Genomic DNA, 20,050 nt, shown 5'->3' on the forward strand with positions numbered 1-20,050 from the left:
GCGTCGCTGAAGGCAAACAATTATGTATAACAAGTCAATCACTAAGCATTGTTCGGGCGCGGGGTGAACGAATGTCGCTGCGAAGTTTTGATTTAAGTTGTTTACTGTTATTTTACAGACAGTTAATTAAAGCTGCAACTTCTTAGTTTGACTTGTGGTAACTTTTACACCGATAACAACATTAATGAAAACTCGGGATTTGGGCGGAATGGCGGTGACAGGGCTGGGGGTGCGAGGGCGAGCGGGGTTCGGCGTACGGGCGGCCGGCAGTTCGCGCCGCGTCGCCCCGACGAGGTTACGTTGCGTTGCTGAACGCCCTCGGCCGGTGGACTCTCGTCATCGCGTATCTTGATATCAACTCAACATTCTGTATATAAAATATATAAACCTTTTCTGTTCTCTGTTATGGAAAGAGTATCCTTGGACCGTTATTATAAAATGACTATGTACAGTGGATACCAGTGATTGTGTTTATTTTTCGTGTTTTGCATCTCGAAGACGTAGGTTTCTTCGGTTTTAGGTGCAGTGTTCGACTAAAATAATATATCGTACAATGAAAATTCAATGAAAACTGTCATTAAGTTACTATGATGCCATTTATTCTAAAGTATTATTGTTTGTGTATTTATTTTTATGTTCGAATATCAAAAAAAGTTTAGACATATAATAGCGTGTTTATATGTCTGAAATAATAAGTAACACTAGTTGAATACACACCATTTTTTAAACAGACGAAATATTATTTTATACTAATTTATTCAATAAATCGAATTTACTATAAATCATATTTTTACTATATTATTACCTAAATAAAAGGTAGACAGTGTACACTATTAAATTGTACTCATAATTGTTTAGTTCCTAAAATTACTTTTATAACTTGTAAACGAAAGAAACTTTATTTATTTACGTATTTAAAACAATATAATAAAACTCTTAATAAGAATATAATTTTGCTATTAATATTATAGCATTTTCAATTTGTCAAATAATTATAACAATGTCAACAGATTATAGTAAATTTTATATCTACGTAAATAATATTTTTTAATTAAGAACAACTATCAAATACTAAGTTTCGTAGTTCTGTGGTACGTTGCGGAACGCTCGCGGCCAGTCAATCGCCGGCCAATCAGTTATCTTAATCCTTAACCTTCATATTATTTCTCCCCCGCCTTACTAATGTGTTACATGGAATAAAATTAGTAGCGATACTGGCTACTTATATTCGGAAAGGGGAAATATTTTACAAAGAAAACTCTATATCGTTCACGAAAATTCTAGAAACGTCTAAATGTTCAACAATTTAAATTCCGTCTTAAAATATTTATTCTAACCATCTTATATCTATATATTACAGACAAATAAAAATGTAGTGTCTGTATGTAGGTAATATTAAAATTACATTTTCATATTTCGTGCATATGATAATTGTCTTACGACAGGAAAAACAATTTTTAATAATTTTTTTTTTTTATACCATAAGGTGGCAAACGAGCGAGCGGCCACCTGAAATCGCTGAAATAGCGAAGTGACCGTTGCTCATAGACATACACAATTGCAAATGCGTTGCCTACCTTTAATCGACGGAGGAGAGGTCAAAGTATACTGCAGTTTACTTTGACGTGTGACTTTTAATGGAAAGTAGCTAATTTATACTCTAGTAATAGATAAGTAGAGTAATATAGTGTAAATTGCGGATTCCAGCTCGCTCTAAATAAGCTTGTGGATTAAGTTCATTACAAAACAAATAACAGGATTCGAATCTACCACAAATAGATCAGTAGTATTCGCACTTAACCATAGCCTAACAGACTTCGAGGTAGCGGGCTGAAATATTTTAATGTTGAAACTCGCCCGGGGCAGCAACACCGAGATACGTTCGGGAGTAACACGATTGAAAAGTTTTGTTTTATAATAAAGTTGATTATTCAATTAGATCTGTAGTTTATGGAGTAATTACTCTAACTGTTAGAGTTTGTTATTGCTTCAAAACTTTCCATTGCTCGTTCATTTACTACTTTAATAACGTTTGCTGGATTTAAATGTTTTATTTCTATTTTTTTAATTAATCTTATAATCAACATTGAAAAGCAAGCAAAACTATATATCTGGTCTTGGTCATACTTTGATTTTATCCAGTTGTTAGAAACAGTTGACAAATTAATACCAAAAATCTATAGGATTAAATACATTCAACTAATTGTTCAAGCATTAACTTATGACACACTATCAAACACTTTTTAATTTACGTTAATTTAATACAAAATTAATTCGCAATTCACACTGGTATCAAATATAATATAATCACTTTAACAGAGTGCATAAAAATATGCGCTTGTGTAAAGTTTAATGATTTGCATACATTTTCACGCGATCAAATGTTACTATAAATATATATGTACATAGTTACTTACTCATTCGACCTAGATTATGCCATTAAAACTGAATGCTTAGAACACTTTTAATGTCATAGCTGACACTTCTTTGGCTATGTTGCACACTATGAATATGGGACACTATATTACGTTTTTAGGGTTCCGTATTTCGAAAGGAAATAAAAGGAACCCTTATAGGATCACTTTGTTGTCCGTCCGTCTGTCTGTCAAGACCATTTTTATTGTTAACTAGCTGTTGCCCGCGACTCCGTCCGCGTAAAATGAAAAAAAAGTAATTCCCTGCAATTATTCGAATTTTTCTCTTTTCCGTAAAAACCATCTTTTAACTTCAACGAACATTTTAAAAAAAAGAATTGGCCAAATTGGTCCATCCGTTGTAGCGCTTACCAATACATTTTACGATTAATTTTTGTATTATAGATTATAAATTATTATATACTAAACTGGTTTGCACTTATACATTTCAATGGCAATTGAGCAAATAAATATAGACAGTCCTTTATTTTAATAATAAAAAGTTAAAATAACACATCCTCCTCAGCGATGTTCTCCCCGACCTAAAATGTTTGAGTATAAAACAATATGTTACAAGCAAACGCAATTGGGTCGTAATTCAATCTGAATCAAACGAAACCCAACTTTATGTAATGACTTTTGTTTGTTTTTAATTAAATTAATTAGAACGGATTATCCTATGTACCGCAGGGATTTAAAGCTAACTTAGTTATCGATCCAACAAAAAGGTCGAAGACCTTTTTACTAAAGACTTTAATGGAATAACGAAAGTAAACGTAACTAGTTTGAAAGAAAGAAATTTTCCTCTGAAGTCAGTACTATAATAACATATTAATTTTTATCTTGTCTTACTTTAATCGATTTTATTGAACTTACGTATATCAAATCCAGAGAATAGGTATATGGCTAATTTAAGTTTAGCAATCGTATTTACCCACGTCTACTAAGGTAACAAACGGTTGCCTGTTGTTTCACAAAAGATAAATACCTTAGAATTCAAGAGCAGTAATGTAGATAAGCATATTCTACCTCCCAACTTTCCGCTTACGAGTGTAACAAATAACAAAATCAACAAAGTTTACCAAACTACAAACCTACCTTCCTGCACTATCATCTATCAATGAACTTTGTTTCGTGTTCGATAAAAGCTTTTCTTTAAATTAATCTGATTGAATTAGGATTGTTAGACGTTAACTTTAGTTTCTTTGGCATCATAGTACATCGGAAAACAATTTTCGCAGCTTAAGTAAGATGACCCACTTAGAGGAAAATAAAAGCAAATGAAGCTATCGGGTACAAAAGATGAACAGACCGGGCTACGATTACACAGTGCCTGCAACAAACACATATTATGCAAGCAATAACCGACCACCGCAATATGAGCGCGGATATGGGCAACTTACGGCGGTTCCCCTTTACAGCCCTACTTCGCACCCGCTTTCAAATTACGCAGATGTATACGAGGGTAACAACGATACAACCCTCAGAGCGGAGGAGAGACATTGGTACATAGAAAATCATAAGAACCTACAACCTAACTATGACGTCAATAACGACCCAATACCACAAGAAGTAAAAATTAAGAAAGAAGAAGAGAAAAAAGCTGATATCCAGCCAGTTAGAAGAACAGATGGAACACAGGCGAGACAAAGGAGGAAAGAGGATCGTTGCTCATGTGAGTGTTGGCCGACTTCAGACAATAATGCAGTACAGGATAGCGCGGTCAATGAAACGACTAGATCTCTATCCGGAGTAGATATGGTCGCATCGTACGGAGTGTACGGTAATCCTCAGGATGAAGATAGCTCAGGGTTCGCACGATTATCGGAAAAGAATGCGACTTTTGGGCAAAGAAGTGATGCTCCTGTTCAAGGTGTGATTGTCAATCAGCAAGGAAATAGTGCTGTTATACGTTCGACTCCTTCATCCGACTCTGCGTGTGGCAAATGTTGTGTTTGGTCATCTAATGCGAACCCATCTAATTCAGAGGATTACTGCTGGATACATTACTGCAGGCCAGCGCTCATTGTTCTACTCCTATTGTTCTTTTTGGTACTGCTGGGCGTCTCAACAGGGTTTTTATTGACAAATAATTGTAAGTATATAGTGATTTTATCTATAAATAGTATTTCTTAATAGATTTTGTACACGTTAAAATAAGTTTAGTATGATACAATTATGTCTAGAATATTAGTTTTTAATGTCCATGTCTCAAACCATTAAGTTATTGCAATTTATAGTATGTATTAGTTGTTTGCGTAATTTTCCTTAGCGATGTTGTTAACGACTGTCTTTCTAATATGTATGTTATGAAAATATGATAAATCAATTTCGTATCGTAATTTTTTTAAAGTACTTAGTTGAAAATTTTGTGTTCTCAATTTCGCCTATTGTTCTTACGTTGTTTCAATCTGCTAGAATTTTGCCGGAGTACGGTATACTTCTAAGAAAATGGAGCGACCGTGAAATCGGCCGACCCAGTTCATAACAGCTGTTACCGTTGTGTAGTTCTTCTAACGTTTAACGATTAAAAGAAAACTTAATATCACCTGTGCACAACAGAAGGTACTGGAAAGATAAGTGGTCTTCGTATATTTTTATTAAGAAGAGATAAAAATAATACGTATTAAATTTAATTTGATGTACAGTTAATTGAACCCGCTTATTTATATTATTTAGTAATAAACTTTGTAGCTCCATTTATATTCAAATCATACCACGGTTTTTGAAACCATATGTAAAATACGTACTAAATTACTAAAACCATCAAAATTATGCACTCGAATGTCAAGTTACAGATGATTTTTTTACTATACTAATATTATAAAGAAAGGTTTGATTGTTTGTATTGAATAGGCTCCAAAACTACTGAACCGACTTAAAAAAAATTTCACTCTTGGGACACTATCTCCGTGTACCATCTATCTTTATTACTTGCTTTTTTTAAATTCCGCGCGGACTAAGTCCACTACTATTTTTAAAAACTGCTATTTTATACAAAGTTTATATACTTAGTGTAAGGATAGTGGATAGCTTTATATCTGTTATTTCAGTTTGATTTCGTTGAAATGAAATAGCGAGGTGTGTTGAGGCCGTGGTTGAGGGTAACTGGGTACGTACCGCTCGTTTTTCTCTCTGACAGAACATTTATTTTACCGCCACTTCGGGTGCTATGTAGAGGATTTTCAAATTGCATTGAAACTATTTGAATTAAGAATGCTGTTAAACAGTATTCATTGAATAAATTGGACCGAATTAAACATGAGATGTGGAATTTTATGCAATGAAATTACATTTACAATTTATGTTGTCGACAAGGCTCAATAAAATTTACAATTAACTAGCTGTTGTCCACGATTTCATCCGCGAGGAATTAAATAAATCTAGTACTAAATATAGCCTTCACCCAGGATAGCTTTCCAATATAAGATAATTTCATCATATATAAATCAAATCGGTTCAGTAGTTTCAGAACCTATTCAAGTCAAACAAACAGTCAATAAAATCTTTCCTGTTTATTATATTAGTATACATGAGTTGATTAACTTCTAACATTTTTGTATAACTATTATTTCTGTATTGTATATTATATCTGTCATATAACTATCCTAAAAAAATAGTTTGGAAGAACACATAGGCTACTTAAGTATTTTTTTTTAATTTGAGTGAACAGAATCGCGGGCGACAGCTAGTTATTTTATAATTTCATCAGCAAATTTAACCAATGCTGATTAGTTCTGTGGCCTCTCCTTTACACGTGGAACACGTACTCATTTGAATTCACAAATTGCTGGCAGTCTCCACTTACTTCGAGACTCGTCGATTAACTTTTAATTAATGAAGTGAGAACTTTGCTTTGTTTACACTTCTTATTATTACTAATTATCTTACGCGTTCAAGTTATTGAAAATTGTTAATTTCTTTTGTAATGTTCTTTTATGAAAAAAAAATGTTTACCTACGATCGATACTGACGAGTCTATGTTTATTTGGATGGATGGATGGATGTTTGCTTGATGTGTATTTAGAACGGCTGTATAGATCTTGCTGAAATTTGAAATAGATGTAGAACATAGTCTTAAAGAACACAGGCTACTAATTACGTTACTTTTTTTTTCGCACGGGCAAAGTCACATGCGACAAGTAGTACTTATATAATTTTATTAACTTTAATTAAATAAGCAAAAAAATGAATCTTTAATATTTAAATCAATTTTTTGTTATTGGGAACACCTAAAAATACAAATATTTAATTCTTCCAAAATTATTTCAAAAATTTTACTAATAACTAATGTATGTTCTTTGATTCTTATTAACCTTTGTACAATTTAAAATAACCACAATATTGTTGAATGCTTGTTTTAGAAAAAATAAACAAATAGAAAACTTTTCACGCTATTTGAGTTCGAATGGATTTTTCATTGAAAAATGAGTGACGTTCCACTCAGAGAATAGGTTGGCATCATTCAAAAAAGCAGTCGAAGTGTAACTAGAAATAACGCCGGTTTAATGGAAATACATTCGAGCGAATATAATCATAACTCGATTTATTTACACGTCAATTTACTAGAATTTAGTTCATAAATTATTTTATTTTATCACATGGCTCAGCTGTGCTCAGATAAATTGCAAGAATGGAAAAGGCAACACAAGTTTGGAATATTACACATAGGCATTAGGCAAGAGCTTTCTGTGTTGTATATTCTATGAATGTAAAACATATTTTTGGGCAAGTCACTTTTATAATAATCTTTTTATTAAATCTATATTTAGTCGCCATTGGACATATTCTTAGCGTGACGAATTATGAGTTTTTTTTATAAAGATTGTCTCTTCCTTATCATTTCTTCTAGGTGTCACGCGTTTATTTTGCTTTTTTGTTTTATATAACAAAAGAAAAATAATACAAAATAAAATACACGCGCGTTCCACAGTGGGATAGGCAGAATTAAGTTCCAACTCTGACATAGTTACTAATTGTTACATTAATCCGTTAAAGCTATAGTAAATGTTGTAAATAACTAGGGAAATAAAATACTAATGTAAATAAGAACATATTTTTAATTGTAAAAATAACACACGCAAAAAAGGAAGTACATATCCGCTTTTAAAAAAGAAATAAGCTAGAACATTTCGCTAACGTTAACAAAAGGAATAGCGTTTTCCAATCTAATAACGTGTTTTAATTTAAACTGTTCCAGCTACGCAATATTCGTTACGATATGCAGATCTGTTAAACGAATAAACGAATTGTAACAACGGAATAAAAGCGTGAAGAGTTGTTTGAGCCCTGTGCTATAGACTGTCGAAAAGTCGAAACGATTCGTTCACTGTATTTTTTTTTATCAAGAGAATTAATTTCCACCGGGCGGCGGCTGGGGACTGATTCACGAGTCACGTTCAATTTTAGCTTTGGAAGCTGAGCGCAAATGGCTAATCGATCGGTTAATTTTCACACCGTTTGAACGCAAAATTCTTATGGAATTTAAGATTGGAAAATATAGTCCCGCGTTAACTTCGGCTACATTCGTAAAACGAATTTTCACGGCTGTAGAAGGGAGATTTTTTCATTTCCTTTAATTTCAAAGACATAATAATTGAATTTTGACGATGAATCTTTAGAAGAAATTGCTTTATTTCTTACAATGGCAATTGTAAGACGTAAAATAATTCCTTGTGCTTTTTCAATTTTTGACTCTTTACTTTATTAAGGAAACATGCGTATTAATAGAATTTTTCAGCTTTATTTTTATAGTAATTAATAACTAGCTTGGATTGGACATTTTACGCGCAGGGATGATGATGATATAAGCAAAAAAGTAATGAGATTGAATGTAGCTACATAGGTAGAGGAAGACCGAAGCAAATATTGATGGGTTGTGTAAAAAAGGATATGCGGAGGAAGGCGGTAGTTTTAGATATGACGGCCGATAGAGATGTATGGAGGAGCAGTATGTACTGTTCCGATCTTCCTTAGGGATAAGGTGAGGTTGATAATGAGTTATTGATAATATTTTATTTGAAAATATAAACTCAATGTCATTACCACTCGAAATCACTTCATAAGTGTATTCAGAAAATGTATTACACTTATAAGAACTTATAATCTGTTTAAAATAGTTTCGTAGATATAAAAAAAAAGGCAACGCTAGGAGTTTTAACAAACAAAATAGGCTCACTTACTTCCAAAGAAACATTGAATTATACTGTAGGTGAAGGGAATCTTTAGAATAAGGAAAAGCAATCTCCATATCCCAGAGCGAACCTTTTGGTGTAAGCAGTTTTCACCTTTTTCAATACATTATTTTTAAGATATTCTAAAAACGTTTTTTTACTTTTAAGATATAATTTTCAGTTACTTATACTTTATTAAAAAGTTTTGTAAAATAATTTTTCATTTAATAAATGTGACTACGGACAATAGAATTAAAAAATATATTGTGTTTACAAGCACATATGTATCAAATTATTAAATACTAGCGATCGCTCGTGACTCTGTCTGCGCGGAAAAATAAACACACTGGATAGCCTCCGTATTCTTTAAGATTATGTTATATATTTTTAGACATTATTAGTTAGAATCCTTGGGCGGGAATGGCGCGCTTTTATTACCAAGTCAAGTGTCAGTATGATTAGTGAGGGGACATAAACGTCGATATTTTAGTAAGGCAAGTTGCACCAGTACATCGACACAGTGTCGGATTTTCTTCCTAACAACATGTATGCCAAATTTTATCAAAATCAGTTCAGCCATTCCGAAGATACCTTCTAACCAACATCCATTCATTTAAACATTCGCATTTATATTAGTAAGATATTCGCAAAATGTCCCTTAAATATTACAAAAATTAAATAACTCCGAATAGAGACTACTTAAATAGATCAAGCTAATAACAATGAACAAAAATCGTTAAGACACGTTCAATAAAATTGTTAGCGGTCATAACAATAAATCGATACCATTACCAGATTATCAACAGATGTCGGCAGTAGTTCGATTGTAGGTCAAAGTTTATGAATCACGCAAAGCCCCGCGCCGTGTCCTGCTCTGTCAAATAATTGAGTATTCACTTTGATTTTTAAATGACAGGACCTGGCAAACTCATGTGTTCCTCTCTATCAAATAAAAATTAACTATTCTAAACTTGTTTCCTTGTGCGCTCGTTATGTATAAGAAGAATTAAAATTGACTCAGTATTAGTTCATAGACATATCAATGTCAGTGATATGGACATGAATTGTTATGATTTTTACCTATAGTGAGAAGTGTAATAAGTTTTCTAGTGCTACGGTGCGGCGTCTCTTTGCCTAGTCCGTCTCCCTATAGTCAATGAGTATGAAGCAATAATTTATACAACGATAATGAAAATGACGAACGGTCGGACGGCACGCAGCTTTTTACTTTAATAAGTGCCACCTGAACGTTTACAAAAAGCAACAAAAGTAGTAATTGGACATGTAAAGTGTTATTAAAATTAATTGATGTCCTTTCGGTTTAAAATATAAATGTGCAAATGATTAAAACCTTAGCATAAAAATCAAATGTTTGGATGTATGGATATTTGTTACAAGGTATCTACGGAACGACTCAACGAATCTTCATGAATTTGGCACACATGTTAATTGCTCGTGGACATAGTCGCGGGCGACAGCTAGTCTAACTAGTTTAGGAATTCATCAACAAAAGACGATTAAAAAACAAACGGCTATCAGCTCAGAGTAGATTGAAATTAAAAACTGTTTCAAAAATCTATGAAATTTTTTTGATACAACTATTTATCAATAGATAGTAGGAGGAAGAAAACTAATTTTATGACACTTACATAATATATTGTGACATAAGTTGTTATGAGACTCGAAGATGACAAGGAGTACAGATAGCGACCAAATGCGTGATTACATTTGACACTCGTAATATCCGGCTACTCTACTATTGCCCAACTTTGCCCAACATTGCCCAACATTGCCCATCGCTGTCCACCGATGATATCAATTTCAATTTGTTGCGCCGCCATCAGCCCCAGCTTCATTCGTTGTCTGAATCGATTTCACTCGTTTCCTCTTACGTTACATCCTACCGGACTTAATCTCGAAATTCTCGATTGAAACGCTACCTCGATATTGCACACGATATGTATTTAATTTTATATTTTATCAAAATAACAAGTGATTTTTTCCTTGTTTTGTTATATTTTATTTACAAATAGCGGCTGCTTGCGACTCACGCAAACACATAACACATAGGCAACAAAATAATAATTAGTAAATTAAGTGTTCTTCCAGACCATGTTTTATACGTATGCCAAATTTCATCGAGATCTGTTCAGACGTTCTGGAGATACCTTCAAACAAACATCCATCCACACATTCGCATTTATAAAATTAGTAAGATTATTCGTTTAAAATTAAGGATATTTTCTAAAATCTTTTAATATTAGCTTATTACGAATTTATTTGCAAGAAAACTTTACAGTCTTATTAAATCATGTTGCAACAAATATTTATATAATTTAAATAATGGTCGTATAAATTATGTACATATTGTACGAAACAAAATTGTACTACAAAAAATGTGAGTTATTCTGGTTGGAGCGCAAGATATATTGGATGTTCTAGACTCTTAAAGTCCGTAGAATTTTAATGTACTGTTTGAAGTCGGTCCAAGAGTGACCAGTTCAATTTTTCTTCAAATAAATAATGTAATGCAGTTATTCATTGTTTATCTTATTTATACATTGAAAATTGAATCAGTCTACAAATATTCAAACATTGGGTAAATTAGTTTTATAATCATAGTAAATATTTTCCTGAAGGAGTACTGAGTACAGCAAGTACTCCAAATACAGAATTAAGTAATCCAGACGAGAAAGTCAAGGGTAGGTAGTAAAATAAAATATTTAATACAATTGTAGCGAGACAATAAAATAAATTACTCATTTTATACGTAGCCAACTATAATAGACAGGTGAGCTAGACGTATGAAATTCGTAGCAACGTAGCATTGCACGTAGCACCAATAACTACGTACGTTTTTGAGAAAGACTCAATTGTGTTTCGAGTTACATGTCATCCCGCGTCTCTCTAACATAGTATATACAGCGAACGGATTCGTTTAACACGTGACTGGTCACCCGGCCGTTGTTTAATAGGATCGTATATGTAAAGGACAGGCGCGGCTTGCGTCCAACCAATTTGCAATAAAACAATACTGCGCACCGGTCCAGTGCCGCGGTACAACTGGACCTCTTGTATTTTATATTATCCCAACCGCGGGACCATTAGCCGTAACCTCTGTCACATTCCCAAATGTTTTCCGACCTAAGCGAAATTAATTCCCACTGCTAGATATTGTCCTTTGGAGTAGAGGTTTTTTCTACGTTTTAGCGTCTTGTGCTCTTTTTTACGCAAATTGGAAATGTAGGCAAACGAGAAAAAAGCATTAGCGTAGATTTGAAACTGTTATTTGGCTACATAATTGTATTCAGAACAAAGAACTATTTACTGGAAATTCAACGGCGACAGTTACAAATAAACTACTGCTAGGTTGAAGTTTCCACATTCACGTTCATTAAGTTCGTTGCATAAAGAAATTTTTAGTTTTCCATTCGAGTTGAGTGCATGTAAATTTATAAATATTTGCTTAATATTATTCTGTATACGCATGCACTTAATGCTTTTATTCTCTTTGTTCATTTAAATTCTATAAATAATTCACAATGTGTATGTTATTTTCACTGAAGCAAAATAATGAAAATAAAAATATATTCCCATAAAGATCCATTATTATGAATGAAAGATGATTATTATCCTTTCTTTATAAGAAAAAAGGGTGGGAAGGGAAAGAGGATTAAATTAGGCCTCCGGGACGCACACTCATCAGACGAAACGCGGAATTGCTTCCACTTGACGCCTGTCTTCTGTGTGGTCGTGGTATTTCACCGGGCGAGTCGGGCCGATTCGTGCGAAGATGTTAAAGCGGGCTCTACCACTGTTGAAGTTATTTTTTTCACCAAGGACATGTGGCCTGGACTAAACTCTAATAGGCTTATCATTGGCAATGTATTCTAGGCCAAATAGTACTGACAAGTTCTTTATTTGTATTGTTATAAGTTTAAGATTTATTAACTATAAACTAATCCAATGCCTAGTTATAATCAAATCTAAGAAAGTCTGAATATAAAATATTATATTTTATTTTCATCGAAGCTACACTGCTATTTCTACTAAATAATCGCATAGATCTGTAATCGATTACACAATTAGCCGTTCAATCGGATTTAAACCTACAGACAGCGTCTGGAGTCTATAATTATTCTATTATCAGGAAACGTTTGATTTTCCAATTTATTTGAAATCGGTTTATAGAATATTAAATAGAAGTTAAATACATTTGGCACATTAATGTTCATTGCATTCCAGTGTGAGTGAAGCCGGGTTTAATTGCTGGACTGGAATAATGTAAACGGAACTTTAATTTGAAATAAGAATTTATTAAAAAAAATGAACAAACATAATAAGTTTTTAATTTTAAAATGTACACAATTTATAAAGAAACTTATAGAGAGTTAGCTTACCCTAGCTAATTTAGGGGTCGATCTGAAAATACTTAATTCCGTGCAACATTCAAACGTTACGGTATTCAGATTTGGAGTGTTTGCAGATTTCAACGAACTCAATCACTGACATATACCACTATAGTACTAAGGGAATTTCCAATTAGCTAATGGTGCGTTACTACTTTTCTTTTTACTTCGAACTAGACAATGAGTAAATGTATATTGATAAAGTCACATAGTGTACGTAAGTCGGAAACTCTTCTATTATTATTTTTTTTACAAATTTTTAGGATAGTTAATGGCCAGTATCAATGTATTTCAACGTCTAGAAATCTTGTAGTTTAAATTGAAATATATTTTTGTGGAAGATGTCGTTATCACGTATTTATATAATAAGCTAGTATACGAAATAATTCTTACTTTAGGGTGATAAAATTTAGTATTCATATTTAGCGTAGTATTCCACTGTTTCTACGTCCCCGTTTTGGCCTTAAATTCTAAACTATAATCAAATAATAATCGGATAAATACCTAAAATTTCCAATCGAATGGTAAAAACAATTCAGAACTAAAATTAGTTACTAGTGGCAAATTAATCGTTTTTCCTATCTCAACAAATTGACTGTTTCAGTTAAATTATAGCGGACTTGATTTAACCCAGTTCGATAATTAGATTAGAGTGGTTTGCGCTTGAAATAACGAATCGAAACGGATTTACAATTCAAATGTCCATTCAATAACGTTGCTAGAAATATGACAATGAATATTGTCTATTGTTAATCGAATCGAATTATTTGAGTAATTTATGGTCAATAACTTACCTATAGATGGGAAAGTATTGCTAACTCTCTCAATCTGTCTGCGTACTGTGGACGCCCCCTAACACTTTCAGAAAAAAAAATCGAAATATATAATACAGCAAATCATGGTAATACATCAATGTAGCAACTTAATTTCACACAAGGGACAGTAAGTAATGGCTGAAAATGTCTCTCAGAGCTTCCCCTGCAAGCGTTTTAGATGGTACTAAAGAGGCGTTTAATTTGCACTCTTACATCAAAGACTATTACAATTGAGTTGGAAAGGTTTTCAGATAACTACCATGTCTTGTCATATCTTATTCGTTTAGTCACTAAAATTTAGGCGTATGAATATTTAAGAATGTATTGAACATTAATGTCCGGAACCCAATGTTGTTGTTAATTAATCGTGTTCATCATCATCATCATACTCAGCCTAAACTTGTCCACTGCTGGACGTAGGCCTGCCCCATCGTGTTATTAAGTCTGATCCTTACTGAGTACAGAGTTTTTGCTATTAACGTATAATCCACTAATTATTATAAAACTTTATTGTTCCAGATTTACATTATCAACCGAGGCCACCTGCTCCGGAAGGTAAATTTCATTGTATAATTAATTAAGATTAAAATTAAGGCCGTCTCTGACAATTTATCTATGTTTACTAGGTTAATTTTCTTAAAACATTAACTAAATGCTATATTTCACTTTTTATAAGACATCGAAACGGTTACAAGAAAATTAATTTACCAACCTAATCTACGTTTTTTTAGAATAAAAGAGTTAAGTTATTTTTCTCTTTAGGTTTAACATATAAAATGGTTAAAATGAAGAAACTCATTCAAAAAGCATTTAAATAAAACATTTGTATAACATCCAGACTTTTAATAAATTCTCCAACCTCGCAAACAAAATCGCAGTAATCAGAATTGCTTGATTCAAAGTCAAGAGTGAGTTATCTATCATCCACACTCTTAAATTTTGCGGCTGCCATGCCGAGTTCGTCGTAGCCGATGAAATTGCTTTGGTCGACATCTTTCGAAGGGCACGTCTTTTATAATAGTTTCACACAAGGGTATAATACTGAGACAGAGCAGTAGACAATGCAGTACTGTTATCGTTTGAACAAAAAACGTCAACAGTACATTAAGGACTGCTCTGTCTACTGTTTTGCCCTGGTGTGAAACAAATATGAAGAACTCGTACTTTTTGAACCCTGTTATTTTTTGTGGACAGTAGACTAAGGGTGCATTTTGTTTGAATCTATTTCACGCTACTAATTTATTTACCTCAAAAACTTTTGAAATAAATTCTCATATCATTCATAATCTAAATTGAGATAAATTTCTTTTAAATTGAAATCGTATATGTTGGATATTTATTCACACTTTTCATTTGTTGCAATATTTTTTTAAAAAGTTTCGACAAACAAAGAAAGTTTTAACAATTCATTTTACTTTGTATAATATTTCAGAAGAAAGAACCTGTTACGTTTTAAATTTAATATTATTTGAAGGTGAATAATAGAATGGGGAGTGTGTGCGGCGTGATTCATACGACTTGTGAATTACGTCGACTTCTACGGTTATGAAGCGGCACTGGCGTTTGTCAGGTTTATTTTGGCAATATTGTATAAAATCCTTGGCGAGCTTTATTGAGTTTAATAAACGCGGTACAGCGAGGGAGGCCTCCTTTGTACCTTTTATCCTTATAACTAGGAATTTAGTACAGACGCTTATAGATAATTTAAGCAGTTTGCGCGTACCTATCTAAAAAAGGGGCGCGGTGAATATCCTAATTTTGTTTCATTCACGAAGCATCCGCCATCATTTTTATCTCCCCTCCTGCTTACATTTATCTCGGCCTTCTACGGCGAATCGCATTCTGACATTTTGTTTCTAACGAAATTGTTATTTCCGACTGTTTTCTCTCCTTTAAGCGGATTCGTCAAGGGTCTTTATATAAAAGTCAAGAAAATGAGTTTGCGGCAAAAATCGTGACGTTTGATCTTCTTTCTAGAGAGGTAACTGTAATAAATATTAACAGAATTTCACTTTTCCAAGAGTCAACTCACTTTGAAGTGAGAAATGGATGTAATATTGTGAAGCTATTTCGTACGGGCAACAGAATTTATAAATAAAACGTGTTAATATCACCTTTTAAATGACGGAACAGACTAAAACATACAATTTATTGCCATTTGCCCCCTTCTCATGCAATATCTATGTTAGTCATATAGAATCTTTTAAACTAACAACTTGAACTTACACTTGGAAATTCGGAGAAGTTTTTACAATCACAATGTTTAAGAGACACAGTCCTTACAGATTAAGCATATTTTAGACTTATAATGAGATAAAGATGACGATGGTATATTCAATCAAGATGAAATTTAAAATGTTCTCGCTGAACAACGAATTCTCGTGCGGCGAAATTAACCTCTTTTGAATGAAGAACAAAATTATAAATGAAGTTTAAGTAAACCGCGGGCGTGTGACTCGCGCAATCTCTGCTTAGAATTTTAACAAGGTGATAGCGATCGGTAATCCCCGAAGCCTGCTCCAACACAATGCGGCGGTAAAGCGGATGTTCGCATCTTATTTTAGTCCTCCTTAATAATTTAGTCACGATTCCGTCTTTCCAGGTAGAAAATTGGAAATTGTGTCGTCTTAGGAGTTTGAGGAACGATGCTCATTCAACGACGCAGATTTTACAACAGAGAGAGCGAAAACATGTTGATTAGACCTCTTTATACTTTGAACACGATTTAACTAAAAGTAATCAAAGTATACAACGTTATCCCAAATACTATTGACATTTGTATTTAAACATTATAATTAATACGCGTACACAAAAAGTCATAAAAGTGAAAATATTCTCGGGAACATTTTGGAAGACACAGCTTTTATAAGAGTGTTTGGAAATTATTAGAACATATTAAATTTCACATTAAAATTTTTCTCGGAGTATTCGTTTTGCGCAAAAATACTTGTGTGCAAAGCGCGAAAAGTATTCTATACATATTAAGAAATCCGTGTATTACAGAAGCTTGCGAGAAGACATTTTGCCGGTGGGGGGCGGAATGTGTGTCCCTAGGGGACGGGCGCGCACACTGCGCTTGTCCCGTCTCGTGCCCCGCGACGCAGGTACCGGTGTGCTCAACCGCGGGTCGCACTTACCGCAACCACTGCTTTCTGCGCAAAGAGGCCTGCGAGAGGAGACTCAATCTACGCGTTAAACACGAGGGCGAGTGTGGTTAGTAATAATAAAAGTTTTACAAATAAGTACGAATATTTATGCAAAACTCAGGTGACGTTATCCCCTAAATATAGCGCAAACATTCATTAACTTTTTTTCTCGTAGACGTGGATCTGGTCTTAAAAGGTCTTGGTTTATAAAAGGAAATTGTTTTAGCCGGTGATCCCTGCTCAACTGTAACTTGTCCGTTGGGCGCGCGATGCATGGTTTCCTACGGGCAAGCGGAGTGCAGATGTCCGCGCAGTTGCCAGCGACGTAAGCCTGTCTGCGGTAGCGATGGCAGGGAGTATCCCTCCAGTTGTCATCTGGATAAGCACGCGTGCGACAATCAATTGAACATCACAATACGATATCATGGAAAATGCGGTAAGTATGATAAGTCTATATGTGAAACAAATAATAACTAAATATTGATTACTTTCAAAATTTACAACAGAATTTCGTGTCTAATAGCAGAATGTAAACGTCGGCTCAAATTAATTTGTTAATGAAAAAGTAAAGTAAGAAATTAAAGAATTTGTTATTCAAGATAATTCTTTACGAACGACGTATATTAAAAATTGCAAACAAAAGTAATAAGCCGCCGGAATATTATTCTCCGTTCTTTTAATGACAAGAATTAATTAAAGCGGCCGTTTGACCGTGTTTCTTTGGACCCCAAGTTTGAGAATCATGAATAGAACTCGTTAAGAAGAGGTCGCTCCTTAATAATAGATGCGAAGTACAAAAAGTTCAACATTTCATTTCGTTCGTATGAGATGACGCCGCACAGAAATATTGCTATGTTACTTAGGCCCAAGGAACCGTGAAGCTTTCTATTTTATCCTCACTGTTTATTTATGTACGTATTAAATATGAAAATAATTCTTAGAAATCTCCGTTCTTTATATTTTGGGTTATTTCTGAACCATTAATCGTCAGATTTAGACTTTATTTCTAAACTATTTTCGTAGTATTAGTTTATTATATCTAAAATTAATACTTTGTTTATCTTTTTACTACTAAAAACTTATAATTACTCATATTGAAAGTTATTTTATTACTATGGCAACATATTTTTACGTTCCAAGCAGTTACAAGTTTCTGGCTATGTTGCAAGTTTTAGACTCTATCGTCGTTTTACTGGAAACGTAAAATTTAAAGTCGCGTATATACCGTATGAACTTCTTGTTACACTTTAGTTGTGGCGCAGTGAGGCAGCTTGCTTATTTGTGTACCAAACTTGCCACTATAGCTGCACTAATTGACATCACCTGGTGACAAGATGATACGACGTCCTGTTTGAATTCGAATCGCAAATGGCGAGAGCTTGCGCCATGGGTACACTTATTTATATATAACACTCGCCTTCACATTTTAAAATGAGTATTTATTGTTTTTTACATTAAGATCTGAATATGACGATAAAACTTATTTAAAGACGCGAACCAATCGAAATAGAGTAATATCGTTTGAATGAAGATTCTTTATTTTACCATAGGTCACAAAAGGTTAAAGCTTGAAAGTGAATTCTTTAAAAGGAAATATATGGCTATAAAAACATTATTTAAAATACAAATCAGTTTTCCTGTTTCCTTTATAAATCTAATTTAATCTACTATGTTTTATACACTCCGGACAGAGCGGCTCCGTACCCTTTTCACAGAACTTGTCCCGGAACATTCGATCTCAACTAAATTTGTACAAGACCGAATACCCGTATATTCCAACTTCCTTTGTGAAATGCCATCTTTACTTTAGTATTTTGCAATTGTGTTTTTTATTAAATCATTTTCATTTCGAGCCTTACATTCATCGTATATAAATGTACCACGGCCTACGCACTCTACACGGAAAAAATATTATTTCCAACCCAAAACATGTTGCGATAAATTAGGTTAGTGAGACTATACATTATACGTGGAGAATAAAATAATGTTGGGCCATATAGAACATTTATATATAAGCGTGTGTAAGCATCTAATATATCCAGGGACCTTAATATTATTAACATGCTCTAATTTTATTTGATGAAATGAGATAATTTAGCAAAGAGTAATTTTGTATTGAAATGAGTAATTAAATTAGATTACGAGGTGTCGCAAATGTTAATTAAAATTAACGAATGCTCCGAACGTTAGGGGATCGTTTGTGCACGTGTATCATACAATTTATTTAGCGTGATATTAAATTAAATAGAACGGTAGTAAACTGCTTTGTCGTGCGTGCGGCGTTGGTTCTGAATGGCTGGCTGCTTTAGTGGCATTAAGTGAACGACTCAGTATAGTAAGGCATGCTAAGTCCTTGGTCCCGGGTATTGCGGAGCTGTGCCACTAAGCCTAGTTTAAACTTCATGCTCGACTCTTGATAGCAGATTGGCTTTTAATTTGAATTACAATGCAAAACATTATGATATTATTTACTTATTTAGTAAATAGATATGAAATATTTAAATAGGTTTTTACTCCAAATTTGATGGAACTTTTACATAGTGATAACACATTTTTTACAAATCAACTTCGAACGTGTCTGTTAATTTAATTCGTACAGGGCCGTATTCAATTTTTAAAACCATGAAATCGATAAATAAAAAAAATATATAATTCTTAGGTGTACATTATTCACATGAAGTAAATTAAATGTTTTTACGCAGACCCGTGCGCAGATCACGAATGTGCGGACGGAGGTATCTGTCAGCTGAATGAATCCCGCACGCCGGTGTGCCGGTGCGGGCCTGCGTGTGAGCTGGCCCCCCGGCCTGGCTCCGCACTCTGCGGCTCCGACTACAAGGATTACCCCAGCGAGTGCGCTTTAAGACGAGAGTCCTGTCGCACGAGGCAGCAACTCTCTATAGCTTATAGAGGAGAATGCGCTTCAGGTAAGCAAGCAAAATACTTTTAAACGACATCAACGCTCCTTTGTCTCTAGTGTTGCAGATTTTCAGCTGTTTTGGATATAACGTAACGTAAGGCTAGATGCTTGCTTACATATCTTCTATCTATAACAATCCTTTTCGAATGAAACATTACAACCTTTTGCAGTTA

The 20,050-nt window shown here is 33.7% G+C and overlaps 1 protein-coding gene across 7 annotated transcripts in view; it reads left to right on the forward strand.

Annotated features, from left to right (window-relative positions):
• Nucleotides 1–20,050, forward strand: part of LOC106124557 (agrin) — a 128,326-nt gene that overhangs the window by 89,790 nt on the left and 18,486 nt on the right. For 3 of the 7 annotated variants that reach the window (XM_013321345.1, XM_013321346.1, XM_013321347.1), the window contains exons 2-5: nt 14,331–14,366; nt 16,815–17,024; nt 17,184–17,393; nt 19,660–19,884. In XM_013321345.1, coding sequence (XP_013176799.1) covers nt 14,331–14,366; nt 16,815–17,024; nt 17,184–17,393; nt 19,660–19,884 — 681 coding nt within the window. Of the gene's footprint in view, nt 1–432; nt 521–3,655; nt 4,510–14,330; nt 14,367–16,814; nt 17,025–17,183; nt 17,394–19,659; nt 19,885–20,050 lie in introns of those variants that run through there. The other 4 variants (XM_013321343.1, XM_013321344.1, XR_001228210.1 and 1 more) reach the window with 3 other exon arrangements.

This window comes from Papilio xuthus, unplaced genomic scaffold (assembly GCF_000836235.2).
Source record: "Papilio xuthus unplaced genomic scaffold, Pxut_1.1 DF825946.1, whole genome shotgun sequence".
NCBI classification, from domain to species: Eukaryota; Metazoa; Arthropoda; class Insecta; order Lepidoptera; family Papilionidae; genus Papilio; species Papilio xuthus.